At 39.7% G+C, this 26,442-nt stretch overlaps 1 protein-coding gene across 1 annotated transcript; it reads left to right on the forward strand.

Moving 5' to 3' along the window:
* Positions 1-3,044: 3,044 nt before the first annotated feature.
* On the forward strand, positions 3,045-24,697 carry RAB32 (RAB32, member RAS oncogene family). The gene is made up of 3 exons (XM_064649062.1): positions 3,045-3,482; positions 20,385-20,662; positions 23,125-24,697. Exons 1-3 carry the CDS (start codon positions 3,254-3,256, stop codon positions 23,272-23,274), a joined length of 657 nt encoding a protein of 218 aa, XP_064505132.1. The 5' UTR covers positions 3,045-3,253; the 3' UTR covers positions 23,275-24,697.
* Positions 24,698-26,442: the final 1,745 nt, after the last annotated feature.

A 26,442-nucleotide genomic window follows, 5' to 3' on the forward strand; every position in this document is an offset into this window, starting at 1 on the left:
AAATAGCATTTATTTTATATTTGAAATATGAAGCAGGTGTCTTATTTAAAGGCAACCAACCAGATAAGCTAGTTAATATGGTCCAAAATAACCCTTTCTTGGTCTCCCAGTGGAGGCAACTGAAGGCAAAATATAATGCTGTAATCCCAATTACTTTATCATAAGCCCTTGTTCAATAGGGGGGTTTTGTTGACATTCAACTGACAAAAGGGAGCCAGTTAAAAAGTAGAATTACTTATAGAAGACCAAGTGACACCCAAATTTAGCTCACAATATGAAGATTACCTACCCTGCACCAGGCGGGTGTTGATTATTCTACAACCTCATACATGATGGATTTTACTGCACCAGAGAGACAAGACTGCAAATGACTGAATTTTTCCAAGCTGTTCCACACAGGTATCAGACAGCTTGAACAAAATTAATATTAATGAAATTAAGACAAAGTATTAGTTCAGGCAAGATCTAGTGCTATATGTTTGGCTCGATGTAATATAATTAGTACTGATCAAACTATTAATCATGGCAAATTATCAGTCACATTTTGCCCTTGGTGTTTTTTAGTGACTCTTCTATGAACAGATCATGATTTTTATTGACTTCTTTGGTTCTGATGTTGGCTCATACTGCTCAAAATCAGTATGTGAGAAAAAAATTAACCTACAGGCTTCTTTTGTGCTGTTGATACCAAACTTGTATCCTAAAGTACCTGTATGCAGTTTATTAATAATAGTACAGATCGTCATTTAGTTGTCTTATATGATAACTCCATCCCAGCCAAACCCAGAATATTGGTTTTACCAATTCACTTGCTTTTACCAAAAAAAAAAAAAAAAAAAAAAAAAAGGAAAACAAAAAAGGAATGAGGGAAGTAATTACTGTGTGACAGGTTGGGAATGAAGGCACAAAGACTACATCTAAGCCTGAGGAAGAAAGCACCCATACTAGACCCTAGCAACATCCTTACGTAAGCATGTGACAATTCCATCCCTCCTTGTTTTTTGCAAGAAGAGTGAAACTTTGGCACTGGTCTGGGCAGAGATCTTCAGTGCATGCCAGACAAATCCCCTGTCTGAATGGACCATAGTGCGCAAACCAACAGACATCAGTCTAGACACAGTTAGAGAGGTTTACCAAAGTGCATAGTGATTAAAGTATCACTTTCTAATATACAGTCTAATATAAAATAACAGTCTCATATTCATCTTCAACCTCTCAGTTAGTGACAATGTCTCTTTTTTGTCTCATTTCTTGACAGGAACCTGTGTTACTGTTGCCACCCTCCATAAATAAAAATAAAAAAACTGAGTTACAGACTTTTCCTAGCTTATATTCTGATGTCATTACTGCTGGGAAAGTAAACACTAATTGGAACAATTATCATAAAGTTAATATAGCATAACAATTTAAATTAACAAAATTAAACCAAAATCACTAAACACAATTTTTCTCCAAGAGTGCTAGCTATTTTGCCTTATTTTGCCAAACAGCTATTATCTTCATCCACTCCCATCTACATTGCATACACCATCTTTGTATGACATGGAAGTAAGTATTCTCCAAGCCATCTGAAGAAGTTTGGATCATTTTACTGAAGCCATTGATTTAAAGCATAGCAAAGAAATTAGCATATGGAATAAATTGCTGTAGTATCAGAAGTAACTGATGATTGTTTGACAGATTAGTTACCATATATTTTAACCACTACTTTCTTTCCACCTGGAGGCATTACTTCACTGTTAGTCGGATCTTTGCTTGGCTTTCCAGCCTGTGTACACACATGCTGTCCAGACAACCACATAATATTTCCGTTTTGGAGTGGCTGTCATTGTTCTCCATCACAAAATAGTTCTGTCAAAGTATTTATATGATAAACAAATATTACAGCATGGAGACAATGCCACTTAGCCACACAACTTCATCCTTTTATTGCAAGCACAAACACCTGGGGTTGTATGTTTCATTTGGAGAGTATGTTAGTAAAGATATTTTTTTCCTGGCACCTACAATCTGCATACATGGTACTGCATAGTCCTAAGGACTGGAAACTTATTTTATTTTGGGTTCTAACAATGTGTCTGTTTCAGAGAAGCTGTGGATACCCCATCCCTGGAAGTGTTCAAGGCCAGCTGGGATGGGGCTTTGAGCAACCTGGTCTACTGGAACGTGTGCCTGCCCCTGGTGGTGGGGTTGGAATGAAGTGATCTTTAAGGTCCCTTCCAACCCAGGCCATTCTGTGATTCTATGACTATCTGGCATAATTTTTAAAACAACCAGAGAGTAATAAAAAGTATTTTACTAGATCAGTTTAGGAACTGGAGGGGAACAATTTTAGCTGTAGCTGTTTAATGGGTTTAATAGGAGTCCTGCAGATGAGCAGGTGATTTCTACCTGGTTGCCTGAGTGCACAACGCTACGTCACTGCTGCCTGTTTGCATAGGGCGAGTTCAGCACCACCCTTCCCATGCCCAGTCCCAGGCCTTACTGCAGGGCCTGTGAGCTCAGGGAGGTGGCTGGGGTGCAACACCCTGCACCCACAGGGCCCCTAGCCGGCTTCTGGTAACGGAGAGGCGACGGGGTGCCAGCATGGGTCACTGGAACCCTCCACTTGCCACGCATCCTGATAAAGCCCTCTCTGTCGTAACACGCTTTGCCGAACGCTGGGGAGAAAACCCGAGTGTTTTCAAAGACTTCATCGGGAGAAAACTTCGCTGCCATCACCACTAGAAGAGGGCAGAGGATGGCACCGGTGGGGAGCTGAAACTTCCCTGGTCCGAGCCCTCTTTCGAGGCTCAGCTCCCGCTACGGCTGCTACGGCCGCGACCCCGCTCCGCTCTCCCCGAGTGCTTCCAGCCCATCCCGCCCGCTCTGGCGGACGTGGAGCCGAGGCAGCTTCTGGGATTCACGCAAACCTGCTCCTGCCGTGCTGTGCCCCGATTCCCACCCGGTATCCCGGAGCGGCGGGGCGGGCCAGGTCCGCCCCCTGCCCCTCCCCACCGCCCTCCCCCGGGCTGGTATAAGCCCGCGGAGTTTCCGCGTCCTGTGACTGCAGTCAGGTGGTGCTTGGGGTTCCCTTCTCCTTTCCTCCATCTGTCCTGCTCCGTCTTCCCCCGCCCGGGGAGGGCCGGCCCTGTAGGGAGCCGGCTGGAGAAAGTTGGAGGAAAGTTGCTAGTTGGGAAAGTTTAGAAGCGGGAGAGTCGCGGCCCCGGCAGCCCGGCCTCTCCGCCGCACTCCACGGGAGGGAGGGCCGAGGATGGCCGGCGGGGAAGGAGCGGGTTCCGGCGTGCCGGAGTGTCGGGAGCACCTCTTCAAGGTGCTGGTGATCGGGGAGCTGGGTGTGGGGAAAACCAGCATTATCAAGCGGTACGTGCACCAGCTCTTCTCTCAGCACTACCGGGCCACTATCGGCGTGGATTTCGCGCTCAAAGTCATCAATTGGGACAGCAAGACCCTGGTGCGGTTGCAGCTCTGGGATATAGCAGGTACGGGACGAGGCGGGCTTCTCCCTGCAGGGTGAGCCCCGAGGGTGCTGTGAACCTGGCTACTGGGGGCCCGAGTCACGGCCTCTGCGGACGGAAGTGTATTTTGACAGTGAAATCTGCTTTCTTGTTTTTCTCCTTCCCCCTGTTACATGCAACCTCTCTTGCCTGCCTTGAGGCATAAGTAGAGGGAGGTCTTGACGTGGGAGTGAAGTTTTTGGCTTTTTAGCAGCTCTGTGTGCTGATGTTAACTGACGTTGTGGGGCTCTTGGCTTGGCCCGGGGTTTTGTAGCAGTCCTCAAGCAGCTGCTTTGCTCTGACTGCCGGATCCACAGCTCCCGGAGGGTTCCTGCTCGTATTACTCTTCCTGACCTGCTTGTCTGGACGCTAGTGGCCTTGGTTACAGCTACTGCTGAAATCAATTCATGGCTAAGGCTCTGTAATGCATCTAGAAGAAATAAATATCTTTTCCAAGTAGGTTATGTTTAGTAAGCATGCTTTACAGGTTAAAGGTAACTCAAATAGCTAAAATTGTCCTCAAAGAAGTATGTTAAACTTTGTGTGTTTGGAGCCACATCCTTGATTTAAAAGTAACTTATGTCCCTGAAACGAGGAGTGAGGGAATGGAACTTCTGTTATGCTTAGCTCTACATTCAAATAACGAGTTTGTGTATTAGAAAGGTACTTTGAGCGTGTGGAAGCAGAAAAACCCTGCTCACTTGTGCAAACTGTGCATCATTCCTTTCCTCTAGTTCAAAACTGTTATTTAACACCTCTATTTCAAAGATTCCAACTGTATACCTACCATGGTTAACTCTTCTTATGCTGGAGTGTTAAATGCCATAGAACAATCTCTGTTTTGCTGTGGCCTTGTAAGAAGTCTGTCCTGTCAGCTCCTTAATCACCTTGGTTGGTATTGTATTTCTGGTTTTGTGTGCAGCCCAGATGTGAACCTGCAGCTCTCTTCATCCATGTCTGCCATGTTCAAAATATATCCAATTTTGGATATGAAAATGTATTTCAAATCCTGGTGTTTAAACTTACGCTACTGGAAGACACAAGGAAAAAAACCTGGTAGTTACTGTTTCCATTAACTCTGTGCCTTATCACTGGAAACTCAGAAATGAGGAAGTGTAATGTGTGGCTGCTGTAGCCCTGTGGCAGACCAGCTGTACATCAGCTTCTCTTCTTTCTGCTCTAAAACACTACAAATGTGATTCCTCAGACTAAAAAGCCTGCTTCTTACTGCCATATACCGAAACACCCCATGTATCTTTCTGCTGCTGGCCTGTAGGGCCAATGAAAATATTTTGTAATTGCTGTTTTGAAGAGCATGTAAAATGTTGGCAAGCTTTCTCTTCTGATGTGTTCCTTTTGTGGATCAGCTTTAACTTTCTGTAAATCAATTAACAGTATCAGTACAAGCTGCTGCAATCCCCTGGGTATGTTTTAGCAAGTCTGGGGTTCCAAAGATAGGAGAAGGGAGGCTATCAGGATTCTGGGGTTTGGCAGGCTGCCATGCTTGCATTTGACTTCTTTTCAGTCCTTTATCACTGAGCCTGGGGCAGGCTGTATGTTTTTCCAAAGCAACCTATTTCAATAGGATAGGCAGAAACTTAGCTGTAACTTAGAACTTCCCAAAATGTAAATAGGTTCTTTGTTACATCAATATATCCATGTGTTAATTTCAAGATCCAGAAGACAGTATTTTTCACTCTTGATTATTGCCCTTAGCGTGTTTTTGAAACTTATAAGTAAAGACTGAGTTAAGAGCTTCTAATTAATCCCTGGAAGCTTGTGCTAATATTTGATAGATTGAAGAATTAAATTTTTTCCTGTCACTGAAATATTTTTCTTATTTCATAGTACTTTTGTATGAAACCCCTGGCTAGTCTTTCCCTAGCAAAAATGGGAAGATACAACTGTTCTGCAATTTGCACTCCAAACTCTTAGTCTAATCTGGTAGTTCAGGCTATTCTGTTTTCAAGGGGCTGAGGGTTCTTCCCCCAATAAAAAAAATAAGACCAAGAAGGGAAGTAATCTTAGACTTAATCACTTTTGATTGGCATGTGCTTAACCAGCATGAGAGTGACAATTTGGACTCCTATAGCACTTGACATCTCAGAGTTAGTAATTAAAATAAAGAGTGTTTTAATATCCATATGAGTTATTTGATGGTCTTAAAACTGCTGAAGTCCTCAGCCTGGGATTGTGTTCTGAAGTTGTTTATGTACACAGTCAGGAATATTTCCAAATACCTGAAGATGTCAGCAGATTTATATTGAAGTTATTCGTTAAAAAACTAAGTTGAAGATGGCTTCTATATAGTCATAGAACATATTCTCTAAAGCACTTTATTGAAGTGTGTAGCACAGTGCCTGAGCATGTGATAGTCATTCCCTTTTAACTCATCACCCCAGCCATCTTCTGGCTTTCAACAGCTCAACGTAGATAATTTTGTCTTTTGGTGTGTGCAGACAAACAGCTTTAGATCTCTTGAAGAGATCTGAATCTTATGGTAAGTAATGTTACATGTGACTTCCCTCCAAGCAATATGGTGCTGAATTGATTTTGATGCATTTAGAAAGGCTTCTGAATTAAAATCTAACCCTTATGCATAGAAAGAGAGATTACATGAGCCAGCAGTGTGCCCAGGTGGCCAAGAAGGCCAATGGCATCCTGGCCTGGATCAGGAACAGTGTGGCCAGCAGGACCAGGGAAGTGATTCTTCCCCTGTAGTCAGCGCAGGTGAGGCCACACCTGGAGTACTGTGGCAAGTTCTGGGCCCCTCAGTTCAGGAAGGATATTGAGGCGCTGGAGCAGGTCCAGAGAAGAGCAACAAGGCTGGTGAAGGGACTGGAGCACAAGTCCTGTGAGGAGAGGCTGAGGGAGCTGGGATTGCTTAGCATGCAGAAGGCTCAGGGGAGACCTCATCACTCTCTACAACTACCTGAAAGGAAGTTGTAGCCAGATGGGTGTCAATCTTTTCTCCCAGGCAACCAGCAGTAGGACAAGAGGGCATGGTCTTAAGCTGTGCCAGAGGAGGTTTACATTGGATATTAGGAAGAAATTTTTTACAGAGAGAGGAATCAGGCATTGGAATGGGCTGCCCAGGGAGGTGGTGGATTCTCCATCCCTGGAGGTTCTTAAGATGAGACTGGATTTGGCACTTAGTGCCATGGTCTAGTAACAACGGTGGTGTTGGATCAAGGGTTGGACTTGATGATCTCAGAGGTCTTTTCCAACACGGTCAATTCTATGATTGATGATGATGCTTCTTTTTCACTAGATCAGTGTACATAACAGTTCATCATAAAAAGGTCTCCTTAAAGACCTGGGTGCAGCAATCTAAGGTTTTGGTTTTGATCTAAAGGTTTTGTACTTAAGTCAATGCCGAGAACTGACTATCTAGTTCATTCATCAGCTTAAGACCATAATGCAGATACTGTGCTATGTTGTGCTGTGTATTGCAATGCAGCAGGTTCCTGGGTGACTTCAAATTCTTGTGCTAGCTGAGGATTTGTTTTAGTTTTTGGTTTGGTTTTTTTTTTAGTGATAAGATAATTCTATCAAATGGAGCATGACAATGGTACACTGCCTATGTTTTTTTTTTTTCTAAAAATAGCCGCCTTATTGTAAGGTACAAACTAATGCAAATTTTTGCAGCAGCAGCAAAAGGGAGGGGATGTGAAGTGATGAAGGGAGAGGAAGCGTACTGTTGTACATAGACTTATGTATTTCAGAGTTACGCATTTTAGTTTTTAGACACCAATTTTAACTTCTTGAATAATGGACATGAAAAAACTTGGGAGTAAGACTGATCAGTCACTGTCAAATTATTTTGGTTACAGCATGAAGTATTCTGAAAAAAGCTGGATAGATTACATGCATGTTCATACAGGAGCAAAGCTTCTAAACCTTAGCTGCCCTTAGGCATTATTCCTGGGTGTTTTGTTTGGTTGTTATATTTTTTTTTTTATTTTTTTTTTAAATCTTGATGTGTGAAGTAGTGATCAATTTCTTTCTGGATAAATTCTGAAAGTGTTAGAAACAGGTTAACCGCCTTGATCAAAGGGCATAAATGATTGGCAAAATAAATAGGACATAGGAATGAGTCATTGTGGTAAAGAGATGCAAAACAAAGAAATCCTAATGATATGGAAGCTCTTTTATAGTCTGTTTCAATACACTAGAGATTGCTACTTGACAAACATGCTGTGTTAATGAGTATACTGCGCTGACCACAACGTGGTCAGGAGGTGTATCTAGCCTATTGATGAAACTTAGGTGATACTGAGAGAACACTTTAAGGATTTTCTATATCATAGAAACTTTTGATCTGATCTAATGAAACCAGCAACTGAGTAGCATTAGCTGCCGCTTTATGATCACATTGACTATCACTGTCACTCACATCAGCCTGTACAATCATGCAAATTGCTGGACGGCAGGAGTGGTAAAGATCATAGATGACCACTTGAGCTTGGCTTCTCATGAAGGATGCCACTAATGGCAACTGGTAGACAAATTTGATTTAAAAGCTTTGGCTGAGCAATTCTGAATTAACTTCAGTGTAATAACATCCTTCTTCCAGGACTGTATTAGAATTTCCTTGTAAAAATATTTATTTCAAAAGAAGTAATGCTTTAAGTGGAAGAGTGTGGCTATGAAATAGGCCAAACAGAAGAGGAGGTACTGTAGTTTGGTGGTCTAAATTTGCTCTACATGCTTTCAGGAGTTGAATGATAAGACTCGTAGCATGCAAATTTATTACTAAAACCTTGTTTGTCTCTTTGAGAAGATCTGAACTCTAACTAAAGGTATATACCAGTCCCCAAGAGGATGGAGAAATCAGACAAAGTATTTTGGCTGAATACTAAGTTGAAGAAGAGCTGAAAGAACCCATCTTTTCTAACACTCACAAATGAGTGTTAGATATGTGAGTTCATGTTAAACTTCTAACTTATTTAGAAAGTTTACTTGCTCTTATCTATAGGAAGCCATGAGAAATGGGAAAGAATTCAGGAAACCATGGATGTGGTTGACTTTCAAAGGCATTCAGGCTGTCCCAGTATGTGAGATAGTGTACCTCCATGTGAAAACCCTTAGTTTCAAGCAGCTCTATATTCCAGTTATTCTCTGTCTGCTTTTGTGCCACTGGCATGTCATAAGACTGCCAAGTTGCTTCTGTGTACCAGGTCATTAACTTGTTTCTTGAATTATGGACTGATTTAACTTATTTTTTAAGTAAGGTCTAAAATAAGCCTTAAGTGACATTAATGCAGGGAGCAACCAGAAAACTTCTGCCATTTCATATCCATACACAGCTCTGTGCCATAGAGACATATACTCTTCAATTGCTTTGCAGAGGAGTCTCTCAAGTATGAAGAGCTTGGAGGCAGCAGTCTCTGAAGGTAGTCAAGGTATTCTTGTAACAACTTGTCCTTACCCGCAACACATTTTGAAGGGATTAAAATGGCAACTCCTGCAAAGAAACCATGAAAAAAATTGCTTAGCTGCGTGCCTAGCACAAGTGAGCATAGGGTGGAGGCAGGACAATCCACTCATAACCTGGCCCCAACTGTGGGGGAGCTTTTCCTCACTTATAAAGATATGTTATGAGTGAAAAACCTGCACATAGATAACTGCATGAGAAATGTATGTGGAACTTGGAGCTCCAACCTTTTTCAGAAACTGGTAAGTTTTCTCTGAGGTTATTTCCTAGTTTATATGGTGATGAAGGTTCCAGATGCAGCTGCCTTCATGTGGAGATGGGAGTGCTATCATTTTGCTAGCAGAGGATGCAGGTCAGAAAACTCCCAGTCAGGGTTGGAGAATCTTTTATGTGACTGTCTACAGACTCATGAAGAAGACATGAAAGACTTGTGACTTAATTTCTGAATGCTTCCTGTTCACACATGTTTAAATATAAATCTCATAAGAGAAAATTTATGTAAAGATAGTGTTGGCTGGAAACATGCAAGACTAGCAGATAAAGTTTGAAGAGGGGAAGTAGAAGACCTGATCATGTTGAAAGATTTTGAATACTGACATAGAAGCAGTAGAGGCAAGAAACAGAACTGAAGGTGTACTGAATGTTTCCATCTAGAAACCACCCCTCTGTGGGAAACCTTGTGTGGGTGTCCTTTCTTATGGCTCTTCTGGAATAGCTGGATTAGGGTTATGAGAAATCAGTTGAGAATGACTGGCTGTGCTTGGAGCTCTGCAGCAAAGTATCCAAATAAATGCTGAACATGTTTAAACTTGGGGTTTATTGGTCTGTTTCCAGCTTTTAGACATCCTTGAATATAAACAAATTCTGGATGTTTTCTTTTTCAGGAATTCCTCTGTTTAGGTGCACTTTTAATTAAATGCTCTCAAGCGAGGTATAGTTATTGGTCTTGCTGATGAAGGGCTTTTTGTGTTTTATCAGTGGGGTACCAAATCATATCAGTGAAGGTTCTTTTGCTTAGTACTATGCTATGTAGGAACTCCAAGTACTGCGTATGTTGTCTTGAGCTAAACTTAAAGCCAGTGTGCTGATGGAATTCCATAAGCATGTGGGAAGTGCTGCTGTGGTGAAGTTGGTGTTGTAAGGTAGTTTAGTATGGTAATTTTGATTATGCAAGGCAGGACTTTTCAGTTAACTTACAGTTAAATGGTAGAATTGAGACAGATGTTCTTTGAGTGTCTTGGAAATAAGCTTAAAATTTCCTCATAGGGTTTTCTACATGTTCTACAAGAAATGGGGTTAAAGATGTGTTTTTAGAAGACCATGTAATCTATTGCAGGCTTAAAAGAAAGTTCAGAGTATTTGTCATGCAGGTACTCTTAGTTTCTGTCAATGATGAAAAAGGAACTTAGTGCTTGAGCTAACTCTATGGGATAGATGATGCTTCAGCCTTATTTCCAAATAGCAAAGGTTCATGTCACAGCAGTTGTTCAGAAGCTTTGTGCTTTTTACAAGATCACAATAAAAATGCTTTGCTAATACTCTGATACAGAGAATAAAGGATGGATGGATGGATGTACCTCAAATTTGTACCACTCAAATGGTGGAGGGGCTACCTTAAATTCTTATGTGCAATAAAGTAGAGAGGAGGGAAAACAGTATATATCACACAACATAACTAATTTTTGTATTCAGTTATAAAACAAACTAGAAAGCTTTGCAGAAATAATTATCTTATGTGGATCATAAGCTGTTCTGAGGCAAGTATTAGCTAAATTCTTGCCTTTCATGTAATACTGACTCAAGCAGTCAGAAATTAAGCTGGTTTGACAAGTCAAGCACATTATCCTTCAGAGACAAACTGGTATAGACAATATTGAATATATACTTTTTTTTAATGCATGGAGTTTACATGAATGTAAATCAAGCTTTATCAACTCTCCTTGCATCAGTGTTGTAGCTTCAGAATCTTGGTGCTTCACCTTATTTACATTTCCACTTTACCTCTTACCAGTTTGATTTTCTTTGTATGCACACTAGGACAGGGTGTTACTGAAGTGCACAGCGAGGAGTACAATGAGCTTGCAAATGCTGTAGAGGGATAGTTCTCAACTGATTACCTGTGAAATACAGGAAAGAAAATAATCCTAGCAGCCTGGTTTCAGAAGAGGCTCCAGCATGCTGTAAGAAAGCCAAGATTCTTCCCTTCAGCCACTGAGATTCAATCTCAAGCTGTCAGAGATCTTCCACGAACTCCTGTGGTAACCATTGCCTTGCTCTTGTAGTCTGCTGTAAACAGTTCCCTCCAAATACTTGCTTCAGAAGTTCAACCATGATATGCCATGTTAGAAGGAAGTGATTTGCAGTAAGGGAATTTCTGTTTATATTTTTCCATGAAAGCATCAGAATATCTCTTGTGAAATTCTTGCACATCTAACATGAGGAGCAGTAAGCAGTGACTACAAAGCACAGCATGCTTCTCAAGCAGCCTGTGGTAGAATGCTCAGTGTTCGAAGTTCTCATCTGGCTATGGAAACACAGAAAAAGGATAAATGGGATTATATTACATTTTGAAAAATGATGGAATTTCAGGGATTTATAGAGCTTTTTTAGAAATAAATGCCTGAACTCTGTTTAGAAGGCTGGCAAACTTTCAATAGCAGTGTCTTCTACATTAGCAGGTAATGAAAACCAATATTCCTTATTGTATGGATTTTAGAAGTTTTTCAAATAATAGATTTAAAAGCAGCCTCTGAATGTCACTGCAAACAGCTTATGGGAACTTATTCTTTAAATGCTCCTTGACTAGAGTACTGGGTAAAGTGGCAGCTATTTGATACAAAATTCCAATCACACACAATGTGCCATGACACATTGACCATTTTAGAGATTAACATTTTTTAAATCTCGTGATAAAGTTGTTCTTGAGACAGACTGACTTTAGAATTGTTCTCCTTTGTAATGCTGTAGTGCCATGAAGCATCACCGTTAAGTACACAGTGCAGCTCTGGCTGCATGGCAGTGCACCAAAGGATATGGATTAGAAGGTGTCAGGCAGGAAATAGCTTAACTCTGACCATTACTTGTTTGGGCAAGTCTTGTTAAAGCAATGTAGGAAGTATGAATTCATGCTGTTACTGGCACTAATTGGACTGTCAACTTTTTTTGTATACTAATGCAATGAGAATTGTTCCATAGGTGCTGCATTTGACAGCTAGTTAGAAATCATTTAGTTTGGTTGAACTCTGCTCTTCTGGGGATGGAAATCTAGTGCTTAAACAGGGACTTTCTCTCTTGCTTGCTATTTAGCAGAGATGCAAGCAAAATAGGTGGAACTTTCTTGTACAAATACAACTGTCATACTGCTGCATATTATATGCTTGATGTTGGGCAAACCCCATTGAACTGTAAGTGCAGGGTATTGCCTCTAAACTTCTTAAAGACAAGATAGTAAGGTGCTAAACTCACTTTGGACAGTTAAATCATTAGATTAGCCCAAGGCTATGGGTAGCAATGAAAAGTTTATCAGTCTTGCTGTAAAATTCCCTGTAAGATCTGTCCAATTGCTGGAGGAAGACATTCTGTCTTTGTGAGAGAGAATGTTATGCTTTTTCTATTAGGATGATAGATGTGGTCAGAGTTTGTAGTGGAAATCAGGTGTCTAGCTTCTGAACACTTGCCATCTCAGTGCTCTTGCTGTTGGATGCCATACTCCATGTAGGGTATCACAAGGGCAAAGTAAAGGGCCAGAATTACCTCCCTTAGCCTGCTGGCTGCACTGCTTTTGGTGCAGCCCAGAATACAGTTGGCTTTCTGGGCTGCAAGTGCACATTGCTGGCTCCTCCACCAGCACCCCCAAGTCTTTCTCCCCAGGGCTGCTCTCGATCTGTTCATCCCTCAGCCTGTATTGATACTGGGGGTTGCCCTGATGAAGGTGCAGCACCTTGCACTTGGTCTAGTTAAACCTCATGAGATTCCCATGAGCCCACTTCTCAAGCTTGTCCAGGTCCCACTGAATGGTATCCCATCCTTCAGGTGTGTCAATTGCACCACTCAGCTTGGTGGCATCTGCACATTTGCTGAGGGTGCACTCAATCCCTTTGTCTATGTCATTAGATAAATGTATTGTTCAACACCTCTGGTTTTAACATATGGCAACTTTGCACTAATAGCCGAGATGGGTAAGAGTGAGGAGTGGAGAGCTATCTAGGACTGACAGTCTTGGGGTCTGCCTACTCTCAATCTATGGCTGCTATCCATGGGAAAAAGCAGGTAGACACACTTGAACATGAGTGGTAATATTGACAGTGGTTTGGTTAACCTACTTCTTGCAGAATAACAGATCCAATCTAATTAGGTAAGACAGTTCTGGGACAAGATGTGCTGGTTCGGAAAGATGGAGGAAGGCTGTCAGCAATGGTAACCTGCCAGTAGCATGTTTATTATTGCTCTAGAAGGGAATCTTGGTCAGCTCCTGATCCTGGTGATGCTCAAATGTACATTAGATGTCTGAAGAACTAGGAGATGCATCCTCAGGGCAGTTCTGGATATTTACTGTATTGTGCCAAACATCCAGCTAGCATCCAAAGTGTGGTCTCTTCTTGCATGTAGCTCCTAAGGGCTTAAGTAAGTTTTGAAAGTGATGGTGGTTCTAACTCAGCAAGATGATTGGTCTATGTGCCCAGTTGTTTTGGATGGTGCTTCAGCTAAAATCAGTTGCACTGAATGACATTATTTGAGAGTTGGAATAGTAAACGAGGCAATGCCTCTTAGCTGTTCCTGGAAAAAAGAAAAGGTGTTTCACTTATTGTTCAGTTGTGGATTTTTTGCTGTCTAGGTTGAATAAAAGCACAAATGTCTCATGGTCCTGAAAAGTGACTGAAAATATTAACTTGTGGAGTTTGGCCCTGAAGCCCAGATACTAGCACTGTGCTTGTATGCTGTGTGACCAATAAGGTCAGAGTAGTTGATAGCAAGGACCTAAGAGCCATGGTTTTGGCAGTCAAATTAAAGTTAGTCTGACTGTCTCTAGTGACCCTTCTTGAATTTTGGTATGAGTGACTATTAGTGGTCATGGTAAATAGCTGATCTGAGAACCCCTCACACAATGGAAGGAGAATGTTTAAGTATGTCCAGACTAAAAATGGTTTATTACAACAAGTCACTATAGCTTAATAAGCATCCTGTTCACTGCAGTGTATAGTTATGTGAAATGCACTAACAGGATAATACTTCTATGCATTTTGATCTAACTGAATTTGGTTCACTAGATCTGCTGTTTGTTTTCTTTACTAGTGCAGTATTGCTGGATAGTTTTGAGGGGGCTTGCCTTGGTTTTATAGATAAAACTTTTCCTGTGTGGCAGATTCCTTCTTTCTTCCTTGAACTTAAACTGCCTTTTCAACTATTTGAATTCTCGTCTTCAGTATTCTGAAGGATAAAATTGGTGAGAGCTGTTTGACTTTATTTATAAACTAAGGACTTTTCGCTGTTTATCAGGCTTTTGGTAACTCTGTATTATGGGGTCTAGGAAAAAAAAAATGCAAAACTTTATTGCAGTGGTCAATACAGCAGCAAACAACTTTGGAGTAAAACTGTTCAGGTAGTTGTATATTGACTTTTGGGGGAACATAGACTAGACTATACCTCTGTGGTTTAAGATTATTTGATGTGGAACTGCCAAACTTCTTAAAATCATATTTTGAGCTCTGGCTACCCATTAAGCTGATTAGCCTGTTAAAGATGACTTGAACTAATGTTACTTCGATGAAAAAAACTATTTGTTCCATAATTTTTCCAGTTTTCAGGGTTTTATAACCCTTGGTCATCTTTTTCTTCCTCATTAATGAAACAGCTTCTGGAGGATTCTAAAACTATTAGTCACATCTGCGAGATAAGAACTTTGAAGAACTTTGTCCAGTTGTCCATCGGTATTCTGGATGAGATATTAAGAGTTTAAATGCAACTAAAACAATTCTGTTTTGAGTTGTGTGGCTTCAGATATGATTAAGCATAGATTTTATACAAGGTAGGGGGACTCTTGCTATACTGTTGGTATTGACAGAGGTAAAGCAACAGTCACCTTCATAACAAAAAAAACAGCTGGGGAAGCTTCTTCTAGATAGGCCCTTTTATGCTCTTTGAATAAGTTCTATTAGTTCATATAAACTACATATTAAGATTTACAAATATAGTAAGTAATTTGGGAGAAGGGACCCTGACAAACTCAATATTGTGCATATTGAACAGTCACTTTTACATTTAAATTGCTTTTTCTAGCCCTGATTCCCATCATGTAGGAAGAATTAAGAGCAGAAATAATGGTATGATTGTAGGGTATATTTTGTTAACTGTAGGAAACAACTGCCACAATAAGTCACTTCTGTAACAAACAGGACACTATTGTTTCTTCCTTACACTGGGAAAGATTGCTGTAGAAACTATTTAAAATGCACTCACTTCAAGGCAAGGTTGACACTCTTTTTGACTTTTACAGTGATAACTTATCTTTTGCTGTGAAGTAAGGGACAAAGATAAAGCTTCAAACCTGGCCATATTTTTTTCATGTAGTTTTTAACTTACAGTTCATCCCCCATTACAATGTAAACTGGAGAGTAATAATAGCTCCCAAATTCTGATACAGTTCTAAACTCAACTTTATTCCTGTAGTGTTGCTGTAGGCAACTGTATTAGTTCCTGGTGTATGTTATTGTGCAAGTATTTCACTTAAGGTTGTTGCAATTACTGGACAATATGGTGACAATATGTGCAGAGTCATTTAGATGTGAAAATTTTGTGGTTGAGAATGCAAAACTTGGCATAGCGTGCAGTCACTTCCACACCTCTGAATAAAACCTCTGATCCCTGTGACTGTCCCGCAGCTTAGCTCCTCATTTATACCTGAATCCCTAAAACACAAAGTATATTTTGTGGTACCATCAGGTTTATGTCAAGGCAGTAGACCTACCAGAATAGTTGGTCTTGTGATGTCCTTTCTATACTGTTGTAGTAAGCAAGTAGTTTTCTTCCTTCCCTCTTCTTTCCAAGTTTATACACACTGGAGATTTTAAGTCTAGTTTAATCTGATCAATTTTAGCCTTTTTCTCCTCTGGGGGTATGATCCTCTTTCTGCATTGCTCAAGACTATTGTCACACATGGTGAAATGAGTACAGCAAACATCCTGCTGGACATAGGAAGGGGCGTGACAAATCTCTTAACTATGCATGGCAGAAATTGAGACATTTAGTTTTAAGAACAAAGAGAATGATGATTAGACTTGACTTTGGAGGAGTAGTGTGTTCTACAGTTTGCTTTTTCTGTATGAGTTTTTTTTGGTTTTTTGCAAGCAAAAAAGCACTCGCAAAAGGTCTGCCTGAAAGTCCTGTTAAATTTTCAAAAGTCGGTCTTGAATATTCTTCATCCCCCTAAGAGAAGCTTAGCATGTGCATTGTCAGTAGTGACACGATTGTAAAGAAATTCCTCTTAGTTGAAATGGAATTCTCTTCCTGCCTCATGCCATATGCCTTTTACTAAACAAAACTCTTACCTCTTGTTTCTGTCTTCTTTCTATGAAATAGAGTATATCCATCCTCCTTAGGCCTCCAGACACAATGGAAAAGCAGTTGTAAGCTAGTATTCAGGTCAGATTTCTTGTTAGTGAATGAATTCTAGAGGTGAAAACAGCTCTTTAATAAACTGGTTTGGAGTTTGGGTTACTTAAGAAAAGGCGGCACTCATACTGGGCTGTATTTGACCTATTAAAAGGCATTTATCTCTAGAAATACAATGATAGTGAGCTTATGTGTGTTTAAGGGAGATATTAAATCCTTCTAACATAAAGCTTAAATCTTATACCTAAAGATGGAAATTTTCATGCTGATAATGCACGTAAGTTTTCTACTTTCACTCAAATTAAAATTGTGGAAAAATATGTATTAATGTTTTTCCAAATCTAAAACTGTAAGAGAGTACTATAAGAGTTTTAAATTCTGTCAATAAAGCCTGCTGGAAATAATACTTAAATGATTGTTCTGGACAGCTGAAGCCCATGGTCTCTAAAGTGGTTGCTATAGAGTACAAAGTAACATCCCCGCAGGCTTGCATTCCTACCAAAACTGCTGTCGTACGCATTGAGAAAAACCACTGTACAAGGCTAACCTTGTACAAGGCATCTGCATTATTCTAGAATTCCTGAGTCTTCAAGTTAGCAGCACAACCTCATTTACAGTGGCCTTTCCTGGTGAGGCCATGATGGGATTCAGTTGGTCTGAACTGGTAGTTCTGCTGCAAACCTGTTGTTGCCTCTCTGGTACAGCATATCTGGCTGACGGTTGCAGGGTGTTGAAGCTTCATGTAGGCTGGGAGATACTGGGGCATGAGAAGTCACCAGTGTCAAGGAACCACCTGCCAGGCAACCTTGGTTAGTGCAGCTCTCCAGCTCATTGTGTGTAAAAGCATTGGGCCAGGTGGGTGGGGAAGACAGACTATGGTAAAATGTTGGGACTTTCTTGGAAATGGAATAGAAAAACTTACCTGAGTGATGATCAGAGTTTCTGGCAAAGGCTAGGTCCCCTGGTACTTCTCTAGGAGAAGCCATTTGGTGGTGTTCAGGACTTTGTCAAGTTTGGTTGTGAGCTATACTTTGTAACTTTTTTTCTTTGAAAGATTATATGTAATGCTGTACTAATTTGACCTCTTTTGTACACCTTAAATGCACTGTTGTGCATGTTTTGGCAAAGGTTATTGCTACAGGAGGCTAGTATGGTTGCCTTGCTAGCTGTGTTTCTTTAAAGCTGTTTTGGATGGGAGGGCAGTAGGCAGGAAGGGATTCAGTCAATGGTGATGTCCTTCACTGTGGTAACTGATTGCAGCCATGTTTACCTACAACATGCTCAGCTATCTGAGAAATGGTAACTGCCTGATAACCTTTTCTGCTATTCTGAAATAACTTACTTTTCATATGTAGTGATTGTGCTGTGTACTCCTTGCTAGTAACAGTATAGCAACCCTTTCTGCAACTAATCAATAAAACTTAATTTCCTTATGTAAATGTTCAGCAAGTTTTTGGAAGAACTTACAGCGTTAATTAAAGATCGAAAGCCCCCCAGCTTTCCATTAGGGAGGACTAATGAGACTGTTTCCCTTGCTGCTTCAGATTCATGTTCAGTCTCGTGTAAATAACAGCAAGTGGTGTTCATTTCTGCACCATTTCAGGGCTGAAGAACTTTTTCTGTAGAAGACTGAGTTGGTATAGAGCATTGTAGACCTTGAGATTACACTTGTTTGTTTTGTGGATCTGCCCTATGATGTGAAGGGATATACTATCTGAATTGGACACAGGACTCAAGCACTTTAGCATAGTCCGAAGTGTTCCCAAATGGCAGGAATTGGTGGTTAGACTGACAGCTAAACAGAGGGGAAGCTTACAAGGAGCTCTTCATTGCTTATGCGGTACCCCATGCAGTGACTGGCTTAATATAACTAAATTTGAGTGTAGAACTCCATTTAAAAAAAAAAACAAACAAAACAAAAAAACAAAGTCCCCACAGTTGAAAGGTAAAGCTTCTTTGGAAGTGACACAATTGGCCTCCAGAAGTAGTAAAAACCTTCTGGTCTAACTCTTTGCTAATGGTCTTTGATTTGTGAAAACTGTGGTCACATGGTACAACAGTTTGCAGTAAGGCTATACCAAAAATACCCTTTAGGCATAAGAGTCCAGCCTGGAAAGACCTAGGGAGTTACACTCTTTAGGAGACTTGTATTAGCAATGTGGCTCTTCCAGTGTCATAGTCTCAGAGATGCAGTCTTGGTGCCTGGCCTTAGAATCCATGGCATAAATTCTGCCTCAAAACTTGAGCTTTGAATAGGGAGATCAGAGCTTTCCTCTTGGATGCTGCTTGTTCTCATATGCAGTAATTAGCTGGTAGTGAAGTAATTCATGTGTCATTTCCATTCTGAAGAATATGCTATCTACCGATGCTGTTTTATGCAGCATTGTACTTTAAAGGGAACAGCCAGAAATCAAGTCAGCTTCTTCATAGTTCTCTGGAAATTTACTGCAGCTGCTGCTGCTTTCAGGCAATTCTAACAGCTGCTTAGGCAACCTTTTCAGAAAATGTCTGTAGGGAATGAGCTAATCATACACCGAAGTACTGATATTAAAAAGAGACAGTTGAGCTAGGAAAGCATGCTGCTGAACAGGATCCCTTGTGAAGTTCCTTCACCTATTGAATTTCTGGCTCCTTATGAGAAGATAACACCCAGTTCTCCTTGTATCTGTTTGCTCTTGCTAATCAAAGGTGGACTTGAACATTTATAAACAGGACAACTAGGTTTCCAAATACAATTCCTACTTTCTCTATGTATTGCAAAATCTCATATCCACTAAGTGATAAAAACTGAAGTCATGATATACTGTAAACCTACATCATAAAGTGCAGGGACTACTTTTCCCAATGAAGTCTTCCAAACAAAACAGGAAGCTATTTTAGTAGCCCAAACTTCCAAAACAACGTGCTAGGACTTGACACTCAAGTATACACTCAAGTATATAGACACTCAAGTTTTATACACTCAAGTATAAAAACACATCATCATGGCCTGACTGCCCAAACAGAAGAATAACTGAACTGGCAAACTCTAATTCTACATTTCAAGTATACTGACTATAATAGTTGTTCTTAATAAGAAAAGGCTTTTTTTTTTTTAGTCTACTCACTGATGATTGATTTTTTTTTTTCTGCATTTTCAATGTGATTAATCGTACTTTTAACTATTCCAATAATCTTGTTTGAAATCCTGGGATTGCTGTAGAATTTCTATAGTTGGAAAATGATCCAGAGAAAATCTTAGGCTTAAAAGATGAAGTAAAAGATAACAGGTTTAGCTAGAACTGTTAAGCTAGCTCCTTTTGAACTCATCCCTAAGGAAAAATCTATAATATAGGTGACTTCTTCAGAAGATGCTTTGAAGGCTGTTAGCCTTGAAGCTTGCAGAAACCCTTGTTGCTCACCCTTCAGCAAAAGGCTGAGTTTGCTTAAATCTGTAGCTGAAGTAACTAGATTTGGATATAAACCTTGATATTTTTTGATGAAAGAATGATTTGTGTATAGCTGTGCTGGTAGTGTTTTAGGCATTACTTCTCAAAGAACACTACTCAACAAATAAGTTTAAAAAAAATTCAAAGTGGTAGTTGGGATTGCAAACTACCTTCAGCACCTGACTTGTCAGGTGTAATATATATAATGGCTGTTACAATGAACTTACATATACCTAAACCTTTGTTCGTGAAGCCTAGCCATGATGACATAGGATAAAAGAGGCAGTGTTTTATGAACTAGATGACTAGACCCAAATGCCAAACTTATGAATTAAGCTGGTACAGTAGTCCATTTACACTGAATACAGTTCATGCTTCAATATAAATATACTTGATCACTGTCTTCTCTTTCAGGCCAGGAGCGCTTTGGAAATATGACCAGAGTATACTACAAAGAGGCAGTTGGTGCTTTTGTGGTCTTTGATGTCACAAGAGGCTCCACTTTTGAGGCTGTTTCAAAATGGAAGCATGATTTGGACAGTAAAGTACTACTTCCCAATGGCAGCCCTATCCCTGCTGTTCTTCTTGCAAACAAGTGTGACCAGAAGAAAGATGGCAGCCAGAATCCCTCTCAGATGGACCAGTTCTGCAGAGAAGGTGGCTTTGTTGGATGGTTTGAAACATCTGCCAAGGTGAGCATAATAGAAACATGTTTTTAGTCTCTTGAGTATTGGCATAAGAATGGATGAATATAATCATGTAGGAAATAAAATTATGTATAGGAAGTGACAGTCAAATCTCCAGTGTTCAGCAAAAGTTTGAAGTGTTGTGCAGGCTAGCTTCACTTCTGAGGAAGATGGGGCATATTTGGTTTAGATTAGAACTGCATCTAAAATTCAGAGACCCTTAAAACTTTCTGGAGATCTTGATTATCTGAGTTTGATAGGTTTTTTTCATCTTGCATGCATGAGGATCAGAGTCATTCTTTAGATTTTAACCCTACTAAACGCTGATCAAACTATCTAAAAGATACAGGTAATCTTTAGGTGCAGTTTTTAAAATTATAATTTCTGTCTTCACTGTCGTATGTAGGAAATGGCAAGACTTGAAGTAAAGTTTGCTCACTTATTACTACCTACTCACAGTGTTGCTAAAGCACTTTTCTATTTTATCAGGCAATGTCAAGACTGAACTGGATGCAAAACAAATTGTTCTGTATAGCAATTTAAGAAAGACAGCTGCTTTATTCAAACAGTTAACTTTGAGGGATTTCATATACTGTACAGTTGTAGTCTGTGGACTTATCAATGCAGAGAGAAACTTGCGGCAGCTTAGTTGGAAATGAAATCCAGCATTTCCTTAAAGCTCAACTGATTCTTAAAATGAAAGATTGCTCTAGATCAAGACTGTGGCTGACAGACCAGATTACTGATTTAGCTGATTACTCTTAAAGTAAGCTAAGCCTCAAGGTCCCACTTTTCCCTTGGCTTGTCTACTTTCTGTACCTGCTGCTGCTGAACTGTCACACAATGATGCTTCAACAACTCTTTTAAAGAAAAGTCTGTAAGAAGAATATTGGAAACAAAGTAAAAAGTTGCTTCTTGATCACTTTGAAATAAGGAAGGATACACAGGGAAAAGAACTAGTTAAATTAGCTAAGAATCTGTTTGCATTGGAAACAAATATTTGCAAACTCACTCATCTAAAAACTAAAAACTCATTTTTTAAGGCTCTCTATACTCAAAAAGAATACCAAGGTTCTGCTTTGGGTTACGTCTTCCCTGAAGCTTTATCTGCCCATAACACTGCTATTTATAAGTTTCATCATGGGGTGAAAATAAATGCAAGTAACATTGGAACAAAACCTAATGTGAAAGTGAAGTGATAGCTTGCATTTTAGGTGGCATTTAAGACATGATGGTATAAAACAAGGTTCTTGGTGCAGAGGAAAATCGAGATAATAAGTCATAGCTCAGTTATGGATTGACTTTAGGATGCAGAAGAGGTGTAGTTAAAAGAGCTTAGCAAAAATGCAGGACAGCTTTCTTGTTTTCTGAGCATGCCAAATCAGTTTATGGTTTCAAGTCCTGCTCACTTCAATACCTTGTTAATTTGCTTTTGCCTTTCTGCTGTAACTGATACTTGAATCTTCAGTCTAGTGTTCAGTAATACAGGTCCCACTCTGTAGGAAGAATTATTAAAAGTGAAAGAACTGCAGACAGTATAAGTATTCATAGAAATATCTTATGGACATCTTTACACAAAAATGAAGAGAATCCTTCTCTGCTCTGGGCAGAGAAAAGTGCCTATCTGTAAACTGCCAAAAGCAGTTTGTGGCTGACAATCACAAGCTTGTAAAGTGCAGTAGTGATGGGTCAAATGTTCTTAAGATCCAACCTTGCTTATGTAGAGTTTAGATCTACAATTAGAGAAACAGAAGAGTGTACAGGGCTGGTATTTTCTTTAGAACCAAAGATGAGCAGTTCCAAACATGGCAGCCCTGTGGTGAAGTAACAGGTGGCCCGGCAAGGTCAAACCTGTGGCCAAAGGCCCTTTGGTATTAGGGCCAGCTTAGACCCTCAGTAACTGGGATATCCTGACAAAGCACATCACTAGGTATTCTGCATACAGACCTTCTTTAGAGTGTATGTGAAGGTACTTCTCAAAGCATGCATAAGAATATGTAGAGTGGGTAGATGAAGCACCTGAAAATAGTTGTGGCTTTGAGGCTCATAGAAAAGGTCCTTTTACGTATATAAGTGCATCCAAACTGCAGCAAAAACAGCAAAAGGCCCCAAAAGGCCTTACAACACTATGGACAATGCAGTGTAATTACCTGTGATCTGTCCTGATGCAGAAAAGCACTTTGGCATTTGTGAGTCTTCCATATGCAGGTGACATTTATATCCCTGACTCCCTACTGAATTAGTCACAGTATTCAATTTGTAATATGGGTGAATAGTTTTGTCTCAAACCTTTCTGGTAACTCTTTTTCAAAAAAAAAAAAGTGTGTGAGCAATGACCTGATGCATCTAAACTGTTTGTGTCATGCTGATGAGACTGAAGGGAAGTTTTTCGTTTTGGACAGCTTTTTAATAGGAACGTGTGACTATTTCAAAAAAATCACTGAATTCTTTGCTTTTAACATCTTTAGGACAACATCAACATAGACGAAGCTGCTCGATTCTTGGTGGAAAACATCCTTGCCAACTACAAAACCTTTCCTAATGAAGAGAATGATGTGGGGAAACCAAAACTGGACCTAGACCCATTGAAAGCAGAGAGCAAATCACAGTGCTGCTAATGCTACCACTGTTAAGTAAATGTGATGGAATGAGCAGCAAGACTGTTCCTTAAATCGAAATGCTGCTATGGTGCTGCGTTGTGACAATCCATATGGGGTGTCTGGTACTATCTGAATTGATGACTCGTTTGGGTGTTTACATATTCTTGTTTAGCATGAAACTGTGTATCTTGTGCATTATCATTCCACTTGCTTAAGCGACTGCATCTAAGTCTGATTAGCATCTTCTTACTTGAGAACATAAGGTAGTGTTTATGCTCCTAAAAAGGAACAAAGACAACATTCAGTGCTTCTATGACATATGCTACATTCCATATAGGACTCACTTATCAAGGTTTTAGCTGAATAGACACTTGCACCTTTAAAGTAAACTTTTCCTTTGTCACCAGTAATGTCCCACTTTAGCCTTCTCACCTGCACAATTGTCCCTATTTATTATCCCCCACTGTGAGGGTCTGTCTCATTGCTAGTTGTCCTGGACTGAAACATCCTAGAAATCTTGAAGGGGCCAATGACAGATGGGAGGTATGTTTCCTACTGTGATCACTAGGACTGAGTGGAATAGATGGCTTTTACCACTAAGTAAAACCAAGATGGTTAAATTATTGTATTTAACAAGGGAAAGACATGGGGAGATACTAACAAAAATGCATCTCCAGCCATTTAAGGCAGAATATTTTCAGCTAATACTTTACATATGAAACACATTAATGATACAATTGTACTGCTGGCACATAGTTATGGTAAACTCACCTATGTGCACATCCAGAAATAAACATTCAGTGACTTTTTCCTGCACTAAACACTGAAAACTTTACCAAGAGTGCAAAAAGTACATTCCTTACTGTCCTTTGATAATGAACTTCCTTCTTTCTTCTTCTATATTGAGATGGTTCTGAATACCATGAGGAAGGAGAGACGTCTTCAAGAAAATAGCTTAATTGGTTCATGCTAGCCTGTCAACCCCCCTGCCCCAAGCTCTATCTCTTTCAGTTTTAGAACAGTGCTGTGCTTTTTTGCCTACTTTGAACTGATGAACTGGCTTACCAGTTTGTAACTGTATACTGAGATGCTTATTTCTTTGTTATAACACTCATGCATTTTTGGCAGCATATGAAGATCAAAAGGATTAGAGAGATTTCATGGTTCTTGAACGCATTCTAGAACTCTGGCTCTGCCTGGCTCAAAGGCTTTGAAGCACCTCTTTGTATTAAGGGTTTCTTCTGTCCCAGTACCTCATTGCTACTGACTTCAGAAGTCTTATCTTGCTTGGTTTGATGGTACTGATGTTTACTTAAACATCAGAATTAAGTATGTGCAGGATTTGATATACTTTAATCTGTATTGAGATTTCTTAGGCTTTTTTTCTAAAGAGTAATGTACTTTTTAAGAGATAAATGAATAAATATTTTGGGGCATCTTATGTGTGTTGTTGGTGTATGCTTTTGAGAACATGAATCTTCACATATGTTCCACACTACTTTCACTGACATTTGAAAACAACTTTATTTTCTGTAAAGTTTATATATTTTCAACCTGCTATGTTAAAGGTTTATTTAAAATTACCACTGTAAGGCTTGGCATAGGCTAAAACTGAGTTTAATTAGCTTAAGATCCTAAAGTAATTCAGATAAAAGGGTTCTTAGGATGTCTTCTAAGCCAACATCTTTCTCCAAGCAAAGTCATAGCAATGTACTTTAGGTGTTCACTGGGTCTGGTCTTAAACCTTAAGCAATGGAGAATGTATGGGCCTGGGAAAGTTGTTTCAATGCCTGACTGTCCCCTGAGCATTTAACTAGTGTGAACCTTTGTAACTTTCATTTATGTCCATGGTCTTTTATCTTTCTACTGTACACCACTGTAAAGAATGTCCTTTAGATTTGTGCAGACTTATTGGACATGTAAAGCTTGATTGCTCTTTTTTTCTTTTGAAAGCCTGTAGTATTTCAGAAAGGAAGTTGCATCCCATTCATGTTCCTTGCTTGCTGGCTTGTCTGAGTTGTTAACCTTTCTGGCTAACCTACCATAATCTTCCTATTCGATCACTTGAACAACTCCATTTAGGCTGTAAACTCACTCTTGATAAGGTGTTTAATCTCCTGTGTACTATCTTTCTCTAAACTTTAATTAAAGCTGCACAAATGTAAATGCCTGCTTTTACCGGGGAAACAGCAGTGGAGGTAGACTTTTTGTTTCCCAAACAGTTGTATGTAAATTCTAAACCTCTGCATGAATGGGAAATAGTTTAAGTCATTCTTAGAGACACAGTGCCTGAGTAACCATTTGATATATGGTGATAAAAGGAAATATTAGAAAAAATTGTGTGTAGTAAAACCATGTATTGAATGGTGGAACACTTTGCTCTTAAACTGTTGCTTCCTTATCTTAGTGTCTTGCTACTGACCTTGATTCTAAACAGAACACCTTATTTGCTATAGAAACACAGTTCTCTGTGTTTATGCCTTCATCCTTCATATGACGAATTGCTAGAGGATTGAAGAAATGGGATTAGCAGTAGGCCAGGAATAAAAATTATAATAATAAAATCCTAGAGAGATAGTGATTCTGAATGGAAGTACATCATTCACTTGACAGTATGCAAAAAGTCACTTCAGAGTTCTTTGTCCTGTCAGAAAATAATATTGAATCTAAGGAATATACTAGATTCAGATCTAACTATATACTGAAGATTATTGGTGCCTGTATTGTTCATGGTCATCATGATGCTCTGTTTGTAGCTCGTTTCACTGCTTCATTTTGTGTAAACAGGAAAAGTATTTGGTGTATTTTTAAATACGTGATTATGGCCTCTTCTTTTTATCACCACCTAATAGAATATTCAGTCAGTGAAAACTTGTTACTTAGACATCCTACATGGCTTTCATACTCATATGAATAAATTTTACTAAATGGTTATTTTATCATTTTGCTCTGTGCAAATACAAAATTCTTTCTGACCCAAGTACGCTAAAAAAACCTACCTTTTTTAGGTAGAGATGGTGCTTTGGATAGCTTTGGCTTGGTAAGGGTACAAGCAGAGGGCCAGCATCTCTGTTGGTTCTTTCATTCTTTTGCAAACATATGTGAGACCACCACACTCATTCTCTTTATCACTGGGTAAATTGTCATTTGGCCTGAACTCTAAATGAAGTTAAAATATGCAGGATT

This window comes from Pseudopipra pipra, chromosome 3 (assembly GCF_036250125.1).
Source record: "Pseudopipra pipra isolate bDixPip1 chromosome 3, bDixPip1.hap1, whole genome shotgun sequence".
NCBI classification, from domain to species: Eukaryota; Metazoa; Chordata; class Aves; order Passeriformes; family Pipridae; genus Pseudopipra; species Pseudopipra pipra.

What these genes read in the sequence shown, in the direction of transcription:
- RAB32 (XM_064649062.1), top strand. Translation starts at nt 3,254, where the DNA reads ATGGCCGGCGGGGAAGGAGCGGGTTCCGGCGTGCCGGAGTGTCGGGAG. An exon ending in GCAGCTCTGGGATATAGCAG is followed by an intron (nt 3,483 to 20,384) that starts GTACGGGACGAG and finishes CTTCTCTTTCAG; the next exon opens with GCCAGGAGCGCTTTGGAAAT. An exon ending in GGTTTGAAACATCTGCCAAG is followed by an intron (nt 20,663 to 23,124) that starts GTGAGCATAATA and finishes TAACATCTTTAG; the next exon opens with GACAACATCAACATAGACGA.